This window comes from Astyanax mexicanus, chromosome 11 (genome assembly GCF_023375975.1).
Source record: "Astyanax mexicanus isolate ESR-SI-001 chromosome 11, AstMex3_surface, whole genome shotgun sequence".
In the NCBI taxonomy this organism is placed as follows: domain Eukaryota; kingdom Metazoa; phylum Chordata; class Actinopteri; order Characiformes; family Acestrorhamphidae; genus Astyanax; species Astyanax mexicanus.
Window position 1 is genome coordinate 15444613 of NC_064418.1, and position 13610 is coordinate 15458222.

A 13610-nucleotide genomic window follows, 5' to 3' on the forward strand; every position below is an offset into this window, starting at 1 on the left:
ATATATAGTTTCTTCACAGTAATAACAATATATTTGCAGTAATATGGACACGTGATAATATTAGCTTTGTAATGTTAACGGCATTAACAGCATTGCACATATGCTAATGCTTTTTAAAATATATTTTATGTTTTAAGTTTTTATTTTAAGTATATGTACTTACCTTAGTATGTCTGTCACTTAAATACTTTTTTACAGCTACTCACCACATTCCAAATAAAAAAAAGTGCATTTTTTTTAAAAAATAGATGCAAGATCAAATTTTGGTCACATTAATATTGTTAATATATTTTACATTGCATCACAATAAATCACAGTGCAATGCATACACAAATATGGTGTCATGTTATCATCAGCAGATAAAATACAGTTAAACAACAGTTAAAATAATATCATTAAATCAGCATCACACAGATATAGTAGAGGCTTCATTGGCATACATTAAGCATAAACAATATTTTAGGCATCTGTACTTTATCTGATTATGTCTGTCACTAATATGTTTACCTCTACTCTACTCTACTACATTCCAGAAGAAAAACCTGTCGTTAGAAAATCATTAGAAAACATTGCATTTTTGCATCATTGCATCAAAGCTATTACTATATTTAACTACAGTGAATATGAATGTAAGCATTTTAAAATATTTATTTTTGCCTATTTGTAGTAAAATTCAGGTGAAATCCTAATGTGTACATTATGATATTTACGAATCTACAAAAATATTTCCATTGATATTTACATAGAAAACAGGCCAACAATTCCCACATTATTGGAGCATTCCAATGTATTGCTATTTTTACCCTGTATGGCTCTATTTCAAAAGCAGTGTTTTAATATTTTAATATTTTGCACAGTAAATTTGCCATTGTTAAACCCTAACTGTTATTGTTAATTGAAGATCATTGGCATATATTTAACACAGAAAAACAATACTGCATATATTTTAGCTTACCATTTTTCTTTAAGCTGTTTGTAGCAACAACAAACAGAATTTTATTTACTACCTGATGCACCTCTGCAGCTACACATGTATTATATGTACTGTACCAGTCAAAAGTTTGGACACTTATTTTCAGTGGTTGTGAAATTTGGAAAGGGTCAGTCAATCTGAAACATTTCAGGTTTCAGTTTTACTCAAGTGCAGTCACAAAGACCATCAAAAATGGTATGATGAAACTGGCTCTCATCAGGACCACCCAAGGAAAGGAAGAGCAAGAGTTTCCTCTGTTGTACAGGATAAGTTATTTAGAGTTACCAGCCTCAGAAATCTAAAATTAATAGCACCCCAGATAAGAGCACCTAAATACTTCAGGTTTGTTTTACACTTTTAGATTAATAGCATGATTCCTTATGTGTTCCTTTGTAGTCTGGATGACTTTAGTATAAATTTACAATGTAGGAAAATACAAGGAAAATAAAAACATTCTGTGGAGTGGGAATAAATATCAGAAATGAAAACAGACGTATGTTGGTGCGACCTGCACAAAACATTAGGTATGAGGTTTTAGTTTTATGGCTTACTAACATATACTTGTCTTAAAGGTACAGTAACAAAAACAGCCTGTTTAATTCTATAAGGAAAACGACAGGATTTGGGCTCTTTTTTACGGGTGTGTTAAGACTTGGTAGATGGTTAAAGAGTGTGTTTATGGTGGGTAGGTGGGTATGCAGTGTATGCTGGGAGTCGGGCACACAGATGGAGGAAAGCAGTGATAAATTCACACTGGCTGCAGAGAGGAAATCCACAGCTCTGCAGAAGAGGTTTTCTTTGAAGTGTGATCTGAAAGAGAGGCTGTACCCTGGAGGAACGAGGATGTGCCTGGAAGGAACCGGGAGCCGGGGCCGTGCCCTGGTGAAGTTACTGTGGCGGAGGCTAAGCGAGGCTGTACAGAGTGGAGCAGTAGGTCAGAGGCTTGATGAGCTTAAGCGTGGCTTATCAATTTTTCACTGAGATCTAAAAACCTTTCATCTCTCTGTCACTGAAGATACTGAGCTTATTGCTGATGCAGCAGCTACAGCTAGAGGAGGGCAGTCTGATCATATTTAATCATATTGTTATACACAACTTATGCTATTCTTGAGCATATTTTGGATATTATCATCCCTTATATACACAGATAGCAAAAATCACCCAGCCCCAGTTTGAATCTAGTGCAGCATGTACCAGCACCCCGGTTGCCGAGTATAATATAGCAACTGGCCTGAGCTGCTTGTGCCAACTCTCCAGTTGCCGAGTTAAAACCACATTAAGCCCAATTCTGCATGGTGATGCAGTGTCTCAGCTAATTTCTATGATGTTGAAAACACGGACAGTTTTAAATTTAGAATTGAGGAGTAAAAGTGGAATTCAGATCATATACTCATCACAGTGCAATCCATCTGTTATGAAACACCAGCCATTAATTCAGCAAAAAAAAAAAATAGTTAGCATCACCAGGTAGCATTTTGAGCTTCATAATAAAAGACCCACTGCAGAAAATATAAATGAAAAGATTTATACTAAAATAAATGACTAAAATAATAAAGAACACCTGGTAAATTATTAAGGACTTTAATAAGGGACTTTACTAAGTTAAAGTTTATATCAAAATATGGTCAAATATTTAAATTCTTTTAATAGTTTCATCAAATTTTAAGCGTTTTATGCAGGACTGGTATATTTTATTATTACAGAGCAACACATTTCAGCTATTAATGTAAAATGTATTAAAGTGTACATACTGTTTAACACTTTTAGACCTGAACTAAGTTCCAGTGATGTAAAAACACTATCCTAATATAAAATCTATATAAAAATAAATCTAATTAATAAAACGAATTGTTTTATTTCTAAACATGGTAAAATGTTCATCACAGCATAAATGAAAATGAGTTTTTAATACTTTGAATACAAGTTTTTAATACTTTTTAGTACAAGATTAAAAAGGAAATAAAAATAAAATAATGTGACAACAAAAACCTACCACAAAATAAAGTGCAGCATATTTAGTGCATAGATATAAACTGCAAACAAACAGCTAAAGTAAATACAGTGATAAAAATAAAAGTAATAAAATAGACTTTCGTTTTCAAGAATTATAATTATTATAGGACTATTATCAGAGTACAGTTTTTATCAGTTCAAAAATACAGTAGCTGTCAAAAGTTTGGTCACACCCCTTCTTATTTAAAGTTTCTTTAGTTATTTATTTTCTACATTGTAGATCAATATTAAAGACATGAAAACAATTAAGGGACACAAATGGAATTAAGCAGTGAACAAAAAGTGGTTTGTACTCCACAATCCCCTGATCTAAACCCAGCACCTCCAGGAACTCCTTCAAGACGTTGAGAAAACTATTCCAGGTGACTCTACCTCATGAACACACTGAGATTAAAATACCAAGAGTGAGCAAATCTGTCATCAAATCGAATAATTCCACACGTGTTCCTGTAGAGCTTTAATACAGTCTTCAATATTACATTTACAATGTAAAACAACATAAAAAAGAAGTAAACCCCATTGAATGAGAAGAGGTGTGTCCAGACTTTTGACTGGTACTGTATATTGCCCAGCTCTGTACCTAAATAACAGTTGTTAATCACAGCCTTAGTTATCATATTAATTTGATTGTACGGACGATATCACGGATAGACACGGCTGTCTCCGCGTCCCGAGGTTTGCTGGTAATGGTACAGTAATGCAATAATACAGTTCCAGCCATGTAAAGAGCAAGGGAAGTGTATTATATCAGCCCAACATGCATAAAGAGAATAGAATTACTGAGTTTATCCAAAACCCGTCTGTGATGCTGATCTGCGAATGGCGGCGGGGCAGCACTTTTGGTCACGGGGGCGTCGGCCGAACAATGGATCCGGAGCGGAGAATATTTCAGTGATGAAAAGATTCTTGCTGGCGTAAAAAATGCATTTGTTCATGCTTTGGTCTTTAAGAGCTCAGTGCCCACGCACAGCCCATAACAGGCATGCAGTCCCTCGGGTCCTGAAGGGGGGGGGGGTGTTGCTGGGGATGCTTTAATGCTCTAAAGCAAGGCCAAGGCCTGAGCGATACTACCTACATGTGATTTCATGCATATGCTTAAGATTCTGCAGGATCAAAAGGAGGATAAATCACTTTACAAGAACTTTTTTAAAGATAAGAAATTCATTTGAACATATATTTACATAGTTTGTCATAACTGGATGGTATGTAATAAGTTTTCCATATTCAGATATGCTTCTTTATTATTTTAAACCCTCATTAAAAATTAAAATATAAGGGCTTTTACTGTTTTTTTGCAATTTTAGTTGGATAGGGCTGCAACTAATGATTATTTTGGTAGTCGACTAATCTAATGATTATTTTTTTAATTAGTCAACGATTATTTCTGCAATGTCCTTCACCTCTAAAATGAGCTAAAAGAGCTAAACATGAGATTTAAAAGGCATTTAAATGTCTGGATGTTGTTTAAATGTGGAAATTACTGATATTTAGTGATTAAATATATAATCTGTTGTGTTTGGGTACTTTTGGAGACAGACTAAGTTGAGTGTAAACTGTGTGAGTGAGACATTTACCCATCTCCCATTGCTCTTCTGTGTAATGCAGTACTGTTACAAATCAACATTGTCGATTATATCGACTAATTGTTGCAGCCCTAGAGTCGGATGGACAATAGTACTGTTGGATATCCCAATATCATAGGTGTAGGATGCGGGTGTAGGTGTGGGATATATAACTCTTATATATTACACATGTATATACCTGCCAGTGTTGATGCCAGTGTACACATTAATAACATACAGAGAGATATGTTTTTTACTTGATCCTAAATTACATTTTGCCAGTATAAGAATGAGTTTGGTGAGTGCGTTTGGGCACCCCTGATCATTTTCAGGATTTTCCTGGTTGTTCAGATCAGCAATTTCAGTTAAATATATCATATAGCAGACAAACACAGTGATATTTGAGACGTGAAATGAAGTTTGTAGGATTTACAGGAAGTGTGCAATAATTCTTTAAACAAAATTAGGCAGCTGCATAAAATACATCAATATTTAGTAGATCCTCCTTTTGCAGAAATAACAGCCTCCAAATACTTCCTATAGCTTCCAATGAGAGTCTGTAAATCACACCACAGATTATAATAATATTCAGGTCTGGGGACTGAGATGATCATTCCGGAACGTTGTACTTGTTCCTCTGCATGAAAGCTTTAGTAGATTGTGAGCAGTGTTTAGTGTTTAGGGTCGTTGTTGGGTCTTGTTGAAGTATCCAGCCCATCACAACTTCAACTTTCTCACTGATTCTTAAACATTGTTCTCAAGAATCTGCTGATATTGACTGGAATCCATGCAAAACTTTCTGTAAATCCTATAAACTTCATTATTACATTTTGTAAATATCATCTGCTATATAACATAACTGCTAATCTGAACAACCAGTGATTTATAAAGAAAAATCATGAAAATTAACAAAGGTGCCCAAAATTTATACTTCTTGATTTTAGACGATAGCATATAACTCTAATATCGGTAGGTACAGTATAGCCACCACCCTTGATGTTTGTAATCACTCGTTGATAGAGCTGGGTGATATGACACTTTCATGATTTTTAACACTCTCTGTTATGAAATATACAGTTAGGTGAGTGTTCTCTAAGCACTGATAAAGTCCTCCATGTGCTTATGAAAGTATATAGTCAATATGATAAGAAAATATATTGCTATATGATAAAATATCAATATATTACCCAGCTCTAAATTCAATAAATCAAAGGCCATAAGATTCTCTCATGTAAATCAGTCTGATTGCTCCAAAATTTCTCAGAATTATTTTTTTTTAAATGACTAGTTTCTCCATGGTACACTGTTGCTTCTTTTTACTAAACATAAACATTTAAATTTTATAAAATGTTAAAAATGGAACAACATCTATCTGGACTTGCATTATGGAGGAACATAATTTGCATGTCTTAGTCTCCTCCTTCTTTGACGGAGGCTGTTGGTGATCTATGTGCCGTCACGGTTATTAGCCCCATGCTACGTCTTTCAGAAGAGCGATGGCTAAACCCTGCCGTCTCGGTGGCAGTTGATGGATGAACATGGTCCTGCTGGCCCTCATATCCTGTTAACTCAGACGTATTTGAGAAATGAGCCGTCACCTGCTGTTTCCAGAGCAGATCTGCGTCCATTAGGACCAACACTTTCCATTATGGGGGCTTCTGATGGAAAGTGGCCCCCACAAGCGGCATTGGCTGAAACACCGCCATGCTAACGGGGGTCTGGGCAGATGTGCAGCCTGCGCTGCCTGTGCTGGTGCAGATGGCTGGCAGAGGGACTGAAGGCTGTCATTTGAGAGCTGTTAATGATGAGTTTGAGGATACACTGAAGGAATGCATGAAGGTCATTATAAGCCACCGGTTGTGGACCAGCATGAGGGCCGTAAGCAGGAGGTATGACGCAGGTGTGAGGAAGGTTCTGTCAGGGTTCTTGGAGGTACTTGGAGCACCTCACCGGAGGCTGCTTCCCGAGTGTGCTGACAGATCGCGACTCATGTTACGTTATGCTATCACGCCTGTCAGTTCTTACCTAATCCTTCAGGACACGAGTGGCTGACAAACGTGGCGTGTTTAAGTGCTTGGCGTTTGCCATAGGATGTCCAAGAATGAAGTGGCTGCTTTGTTATGGTGGTTTCTACTGATTCTGCTAGGGATGCCCAAAGATATCGTAATCATATCGGTCTAGGCTGATATTTTTTTTTATTAGAATCCTTGCCATTGGCTGATGTCTAGATATTTTTAAACCGATTTAAAGTCATTTTTTTATTTTTGTAGTTTTAATAGATCTATTGTTTTTTTTGTATTTAACCTTTTTTACTTACTAAAAAGAAATTTAAGCTGTGACCAGTCTATGTAAGGACGAGTTAGCTAAATGAATGAAACAAAAAAAAGTGAAAAAAAAAACATATATATAAATATATATTTTATATTCATCTCAGATCAGTTGGGTTTAGATCAGAAGATTGTGAAGGACAAACATTTTTACAATATTTTTACAGTTTACTACGTAATCTCATATGTGTACCTTAATATTTTATTATAAATGTCTTTAATATTATTCTACATTGTAGAAAATAATTTAAATAAATAAATAAATAAATAAATACAAACATTGAATGAGAAGGTGTTTTTGTGTAATATCAGATATTGGCATTGGCCCAGAATTCCCTCATCGGTGCATCCCTAAATTCTACTACAGGAATGAGTAGTCTCTAGATCTAAGAATTTATCTTTAAAGCAAAATAGCAAATACAAAATAGGCTACTGTTAATTGCCAATTCATCAATAACTATAATCTCTAAACTATTTTTTTATTATTTAATAAAAGAGTGATGTAATTGCATTATTATGCTATTATATTACTATTATATCAGTAGCATAACACAACAGGGTGGACAATATTAGTGAAAATTGGCATTTGATGGAAACATGGGTAAGCTAGGGTTGCAGGCATGTTAAATGGTGACAGTTCTGTTTCAAAGACACATTTCAATTTCTTAAAAATATTAAAATTACTGTGATATTTTACCACAACAAGAATAATTCAGCTTAATCAGGCAGCACTGTGAACATGGCCAGAACCCATCTTCTCCGCCACATCAAATAAAACTGTATGAAATGTACAAAAAGTTATTTAAAGTGAAACTTAATATTCCTCTATATGTGTAATAATGTGTCCGCTCAGAGAAAATAAAAATTAAACAACTATGTTGCGACACAGAAGACAGAATATATTGATGTTGACCTTTTAATTTCAATTATTCTCTGGGAATTCTGGTCCGATATTGATATCTAATATAACACAGTATCAGTCAAAAGTTTGGACATTTAATGTTTTTCTTTATTTTATTTCTTTATTGAATTAGTTTTTTACATTGTAGGTTATTATTAAAAACATGAAAACAATTAAGGGACACATATGTAATTATGTAGTAAAAAAAACTGATTGTAGTTCTATCTGGCATACAATAAATACGTCAGCAAGAATTGCATCCCTACATTTTTTATAAAAAAAAAAAAAAAAAAAAAAAGGAAAGTGCCCAGAGCAAAAGTTTGGACACCCTGTATGGTTAGTACCTAGTACTACCTGTTTTTTCAAATATTGCAGCTTGTAAAGGCTTTTGATGGCCAACCAAGAGCCTTTTAAATTCCTGTTTGAGGGATTTTCATACATTGTCCCAGTTCTGTAGATGTTTATCATTAATCACATAATTATTGTAACAGCCCTACAAGGTACTAAATGTTTTTACTACATTTGCAGTGATGGGGCACATTTTTCATCATATTTGAAGTTTCACTTTACATCAGAATGAATCGATTACTGATATAATGGGGAGTGACAGCTCTAGCTCCCCCTGATTCCCCTCTGCTTTTATATCTTGTTTTCCACGAGCGACTGGGACTGTTCTTCTTCATTTCCCTGCGTTTAAAATGTCAGGCGGACATTCCAGCTTTTACAGGCTGAGGGGGGCAGTTAGAGTTCCTTCGCGTGACTCCAGGCTTTCTATAAAACCCATCACAGTCCGTTTCCATGCAGTGGCACAGTGCAGGAAGGGGGCGGGGCTCGGCCTGGACAAAGAGGAGCTGGCCCTGGGTAAAAGCCACTTGGTGGTCAGGGCTCCATGCGCTGATGTGTCTCTCCATTAGTCAGAGTGCCAGCTCAAAGGAGTGCTGGGGGGGGGGCACGTCTTCATCTGACCTCTTTGTGTGCCTGCGGTGATGGTGCCAGGCAACCCCACAATGGAAGATGGGCTTCAGATGATGACACGTTTTCGTGGTGGTCTTTACACTCACCTCGGTGGTGCAGCGGGGCGTGTAACATGCTCCCTTGCCGCTGTACATTACTTATGCTCTTTTTGAATTATTTAGTGAAGTTTATGCTTCGTGTTAGCCGCATGGCTGGCTAGTGCAAGATCGCGGCCTGGTGACTGCATGTTAGCCTCAAGAGGATCGCGGGATATCCTTGTTTTTTTTCCTGGCACTGATCTGCAGGCCTGTTCCTTCCATATCCTGCAGTTTTCTTGTATTTTATATTTTTTTTATATCCTAGAGGTCTTCAAAGTGTACAACATTCCAGTAGGCCTCTCACAATCATTTATTTTTATTGTATGATATACTGGTCCAAAAATACATAAAAAAACAATATTATTGTCATTTTAACTCAATTTGTGCCACTAACAGATAGCAGAATTACACTTCTTTATACAGCACTGTGCAAAAGTTTTAGGCAACAAAGATAATTACACTAATCCATTTATCTCAGCAATGTGAGTGGTTTTACCTGAAAAAGCTCCACATATGATTTAAACAGATGCAAATAAACAGACATACATACAGTAAAACGTAACAGAGATTCTCATTTTTAACTAAGTATGTTTTATCCTGTGAGCCAAGCTGAAGAACAAAGTGTGGAGATTCCAGATTTCTCCTGGATGATTTCCCTCAGGCAGGCATGTGTATATGTTCAGTTCCATCAGCAGCTCACCTGATTTACCAAATTGACCAATTTACCAAAGCAGTTGTTTATATGATGAGAATTAAAAAAACACTATTAAACTCAGATGAGGAGAGATTAGGAGAAGTTTTAAGGAAAGCTCTGCTTTTTGTTAAATTGCTGTTTGTATTTTTTGTAATGCTAATGTTTTACTGCACAGATAAGAAGCTTTTTCTTTGCTAAAAATTCCCACAGGTGCCTAAAACATTTGCACAATACTGTATACCAATGAAGTTTTAAAAATTAAGACTAATTGAAACATATTCAGACATGTTTAAACATATTCAATAAAAAAGTCATATTAATAAAGAAAAACCAATAACTCAACATACTGGTAAAGCCAACAATGGGACAACAATGGGAAATATATTGAGGTCAGCAAAATAATCATTTATCATACAATAAAATGACTGGCTTACATACAACAGTTCATGTTTATGCGACGTCCATTTTCCAACATTTTATATCTAATAGAATTAAATTAGAATTAGTGTTTGTTGCTGCACCTTAAAGACTAAATTCAACCTCTTCTAAGACATTTAATGACTGAAACATTAAGAGAAGGCACTACACAATGATGGTGAATGGGTTGCAGGAGACACGCCAAGTATGCAAATAGATCCAAGTGTCAACAAGAAAGTTCTACACAGTTTTACACATGAAGATGATACCCATAAACCAATACACAGTGTTTCAGTGTGGCCTGCTTTTTGAATGAGTGTCAGTTCTGACGCTGTCAGTCTGCCTGCTGAAGACTCTGAACTGTTCTCTACTGAAGACTCAACTTCCCAGCATGCACCCACACCAGAATTCCCTGACTCCACTGATCACATTAAGCTACGGTGATCCCGCTCTCAAAGCTTCTAATTGGCTGCACCTGTCCTCCCTGGTATATGTACACCTTTTTTTTGCTCATTATGCTGATTATTGAATCAAGTTGGAATACCATTTTTGTATTTTTGGACCTCTCTTTTGCCTTCTCCCTTGTTTTGCTGGATAGACCGTGTATAACCCTGTAATATGTTGTTTACATTTGCTGCCATTTTGTTATGCCTTTTAGAAAGGACAAAAATTGTTCATCCTGCATTTCTTTCACTTCTGACACTATAAAACTGGTTATCACTTTTACACAACATTTAAACAGGCTTCCTATTTTCCTCTGCACCTTCAAAACAAAATATATATAGACTAAATGAGCTCTGTTCTGATTGGCTCGCCTTTATTGTGCTTTATTCAAAAAAATAAATACAATCTTGTGATCTGTTGCCACCTTCAGAGGCCTTGTGGAGCCCATGCCGTGAATGATCAGACATGCACAAGAATAGTCAGGTGGTTTTAATGTTATGGCTGATTTGAATAAATTATATTGAATGTTTATAGTAAAGATGTTTAAAAACAGAAAGACAGAAACTCAAAAAATATTGTAGTGTTAGTCCAAAGCCGTATCTTACTTTTAATTTTACATCATCTCTCTTCCTAGAAAGTTCCTGGTATTAACATCTCGTCTTTTGTCCGGTTGGCCTCTCCGGGGAATTTGGTCAAGCCTCCTGGTCCGATATAAAGGAAAACATGGCATTCATAAGCCACACTTGGAATTCAAGTGTCAGATTTTGATGCTAATTAGCTCCTCTGCTGCTTCATTTCAATGCTTTACTGAGCAGATGTATTCGATTTGTCTTCATGGGGCCTCTTTTGCACCCTATTGTGAGCTCACTGCTATTGTCAGTGTGCTGAGGTTTATCGAGGAGTATCTACTGTGGAGCTCAGTCTGGTCCAAGAAGATACAGAGAGTAGCGCTGTAACTGTACAAGATTTATTATAGTATGATTACCCCCATACAATTCTATAATATAATATGATGGACAAGTACACAGACAAGTACACTAGCACTGGATGGCTGCAGTAGTCCAGGTCAAACTGGAATTTAGGGCCCTATTTTAGTAATTCGTGTAAATGTCTTAAAATGTCTTAAATTAAAATCTGGGTATTTAAGGTCTTAAATTGTCTTAAATTTACTGTAAATTTGCTTTAGGTATTAAATTTTCAGATGGTGTGTTTAATGCCGGTGGGAAAGCACAGTGGCCCAATGTGAACATCTAACCCAGGGAGAGAACTATGATTAGCAGAGAGCTAGCTAACATTAGTGGCGAGTTAGCTTACATACAAACTTTAGAGGCAAGATAGCTAACATACTAACTTTAGCTAGCTAAAGTGAGCTAGCTAACGTTACCAGAGATAGAACTAAAGTTAGCAGAGAGCTAGCAGACATTAGTGGCGAGTTAGCTAAGGCTCCACCTCTTCATTCAAGGTGTCTTCGGCCGAGATGGTACAGCATTAAAACATGCTGTTGTGGTAAGACCATGTTGCACCATATACATCAGTGTAGTTCTTGCTGTCAAACCTAAAATACTCATCTACTATTGCCCTTTTTTTCTCATAAGCTCTCTTTTGCTGCTTTCTTATTCCCGCTTCTCAACTGAAAACCTCTGCCTCCATAACAGCATTTCACACATCTCAGTCTTTTACCTGCATTTGTTTTGCTGTTTTGGCTCAGACATGTGTTTGGCAAAAGTACGCAAGTAAGTAATTTCATGAAGGTCTTCAGTAGTGATGCACTGAAATAAAAAAGAATTTTTTGTGAACTTTGACGTCTTTTTGGCTTTATTTTCTGTGCTGCTGATTACTTTAACATTAGAGTAAATGTAAAACTGCTAAATTATCTAAAAATAAATTAGTCATTGTACTGTATACATTTTTCAGTGTTTTCATTTATTTGCCAAACACAAACTGCTTTTTTTGCCATTTTCAGCTGTTTTTTTTCTCAGTTACCAAATATAGAGTGCATTCGGTGCGAGCAGTTGTCTTTACTGTTCTTTGTTTTCACATCTGTATGCATAATGGATCTTCACTCTGCTTCCCATGTGTAGCTCTACACTCCCCTGTAGATGAAGCTGGGAGTGCATAAGCAGCATCAACAGCCAGATATTGCCCCATTTCTCCAGAGATGCTTCTTTTGATCATCTGCTTTGAAGTTCAGTGTTTTCACTTCATAGATAGAATTGGTAGAGGGGGATTTTGCTATATAATTCACGCCTGGATTTAGGGGTGGAAGTATTTTTTGTGCAAAAGCAGCATTTTACGGATTTCCTCACTCAAACATGCTCTGTAATAATAATAGTGATGCAAAGTGTTATTTAAACAGTGCCTTAGTAGAAGCAATTTTGTTTAGGTTTTAAAGATTTTAAAGGTTCTTTGTGATGGGAATGAATTTTACATTCAAAGATCTGCAAAAATAAAACCTTTTCTACAGTAACAGCTTTTAAGCTTTTGTCTGCATGTTGTCTCCAATCTACATAAAATCTGAATTTTTTATCACAAAAAATTGTCACAATGTATTTATATGTAAAATTACAACGTCCACACACAGATAGATGCTAGATTGTCTTAGGTTAGGTTAAGATCGAAAATGCGTGTTTTTTATGAGTAACATACAGTAGTACACCACATTTCTTGGTGGCATTTTGATGTCTCCCTTAATAAGGTTCTCCTCATACAAGCCTTTATCTGTGTTAACAGAAATGTTTGGAAAAATGGTGGAAAGAAAATTTCAGTTTATAACATTTCTGGATACGAGTAGATAGATCCAAAGAAGACACAAATAATCTAAAGTGGATCAGACTTTAAATATTTTATGATATTCCTTTTGAGAATCCTTTTACTTGCTAATAAATAAGTATTAATCTACAGTTACAGTAGATACAGGAATCACCATCAAAAAGTTGCAAAACCGCAGGCAAAACTGGTAAAAAGTGCTTTCTTTGCAAAGTGAACTGAACCATGGTTTACGCTGCACGTCCACTAGCACTTTTCTTCAACGCAGGTCGCCGTGCCGGGTCTCTCGGCTCGCTGCGTGTGGGCGTGTCCGTGAAGTTTTTGAATTCAAATTAAGCAACTGATGTAGTCTATCATAAGTTTAAGATTTTACATTTTTAGTAAATCCCACTGTGATCTATAGTTGTATAAATCCATATTCCGCCATTTTAACCTCTCTTCTGTGTTTAAAAGGCGCCTGC

At 36.0% G+C, this 13610-nt stretch overlaps 2 protein-coding genes across 2 annotated transcripts in view; one reads left to right on the top strand and one right to left on the bottom strand.

The window, feature by feature from the left end:
• The window catches only part of LOC125804926 (uncharacterized), a 41347-nt gene extending 32462 nt beyond the window's left edge, over nt 1–8885 (bottom strand). The window contains exon 1 of the mRNA XM_049484818.1: nt 8743–8885. Coding sequence (XP_049340775.1) covers nt 8743–8885 — 143 coding nt within the window. The remainder of the gene's footprint in view (nt 1–8742) is intronic.
• The window catches only part of lypd6 (LY6/PLAUR domain containing 6), a 65957-nt gene that overhangs the window by 2859 nt on the left and 49488 nt on the right, over nt 1–13610 (top strand). The gene's annotated exons all lie outside the window — the stretch shown is intronic.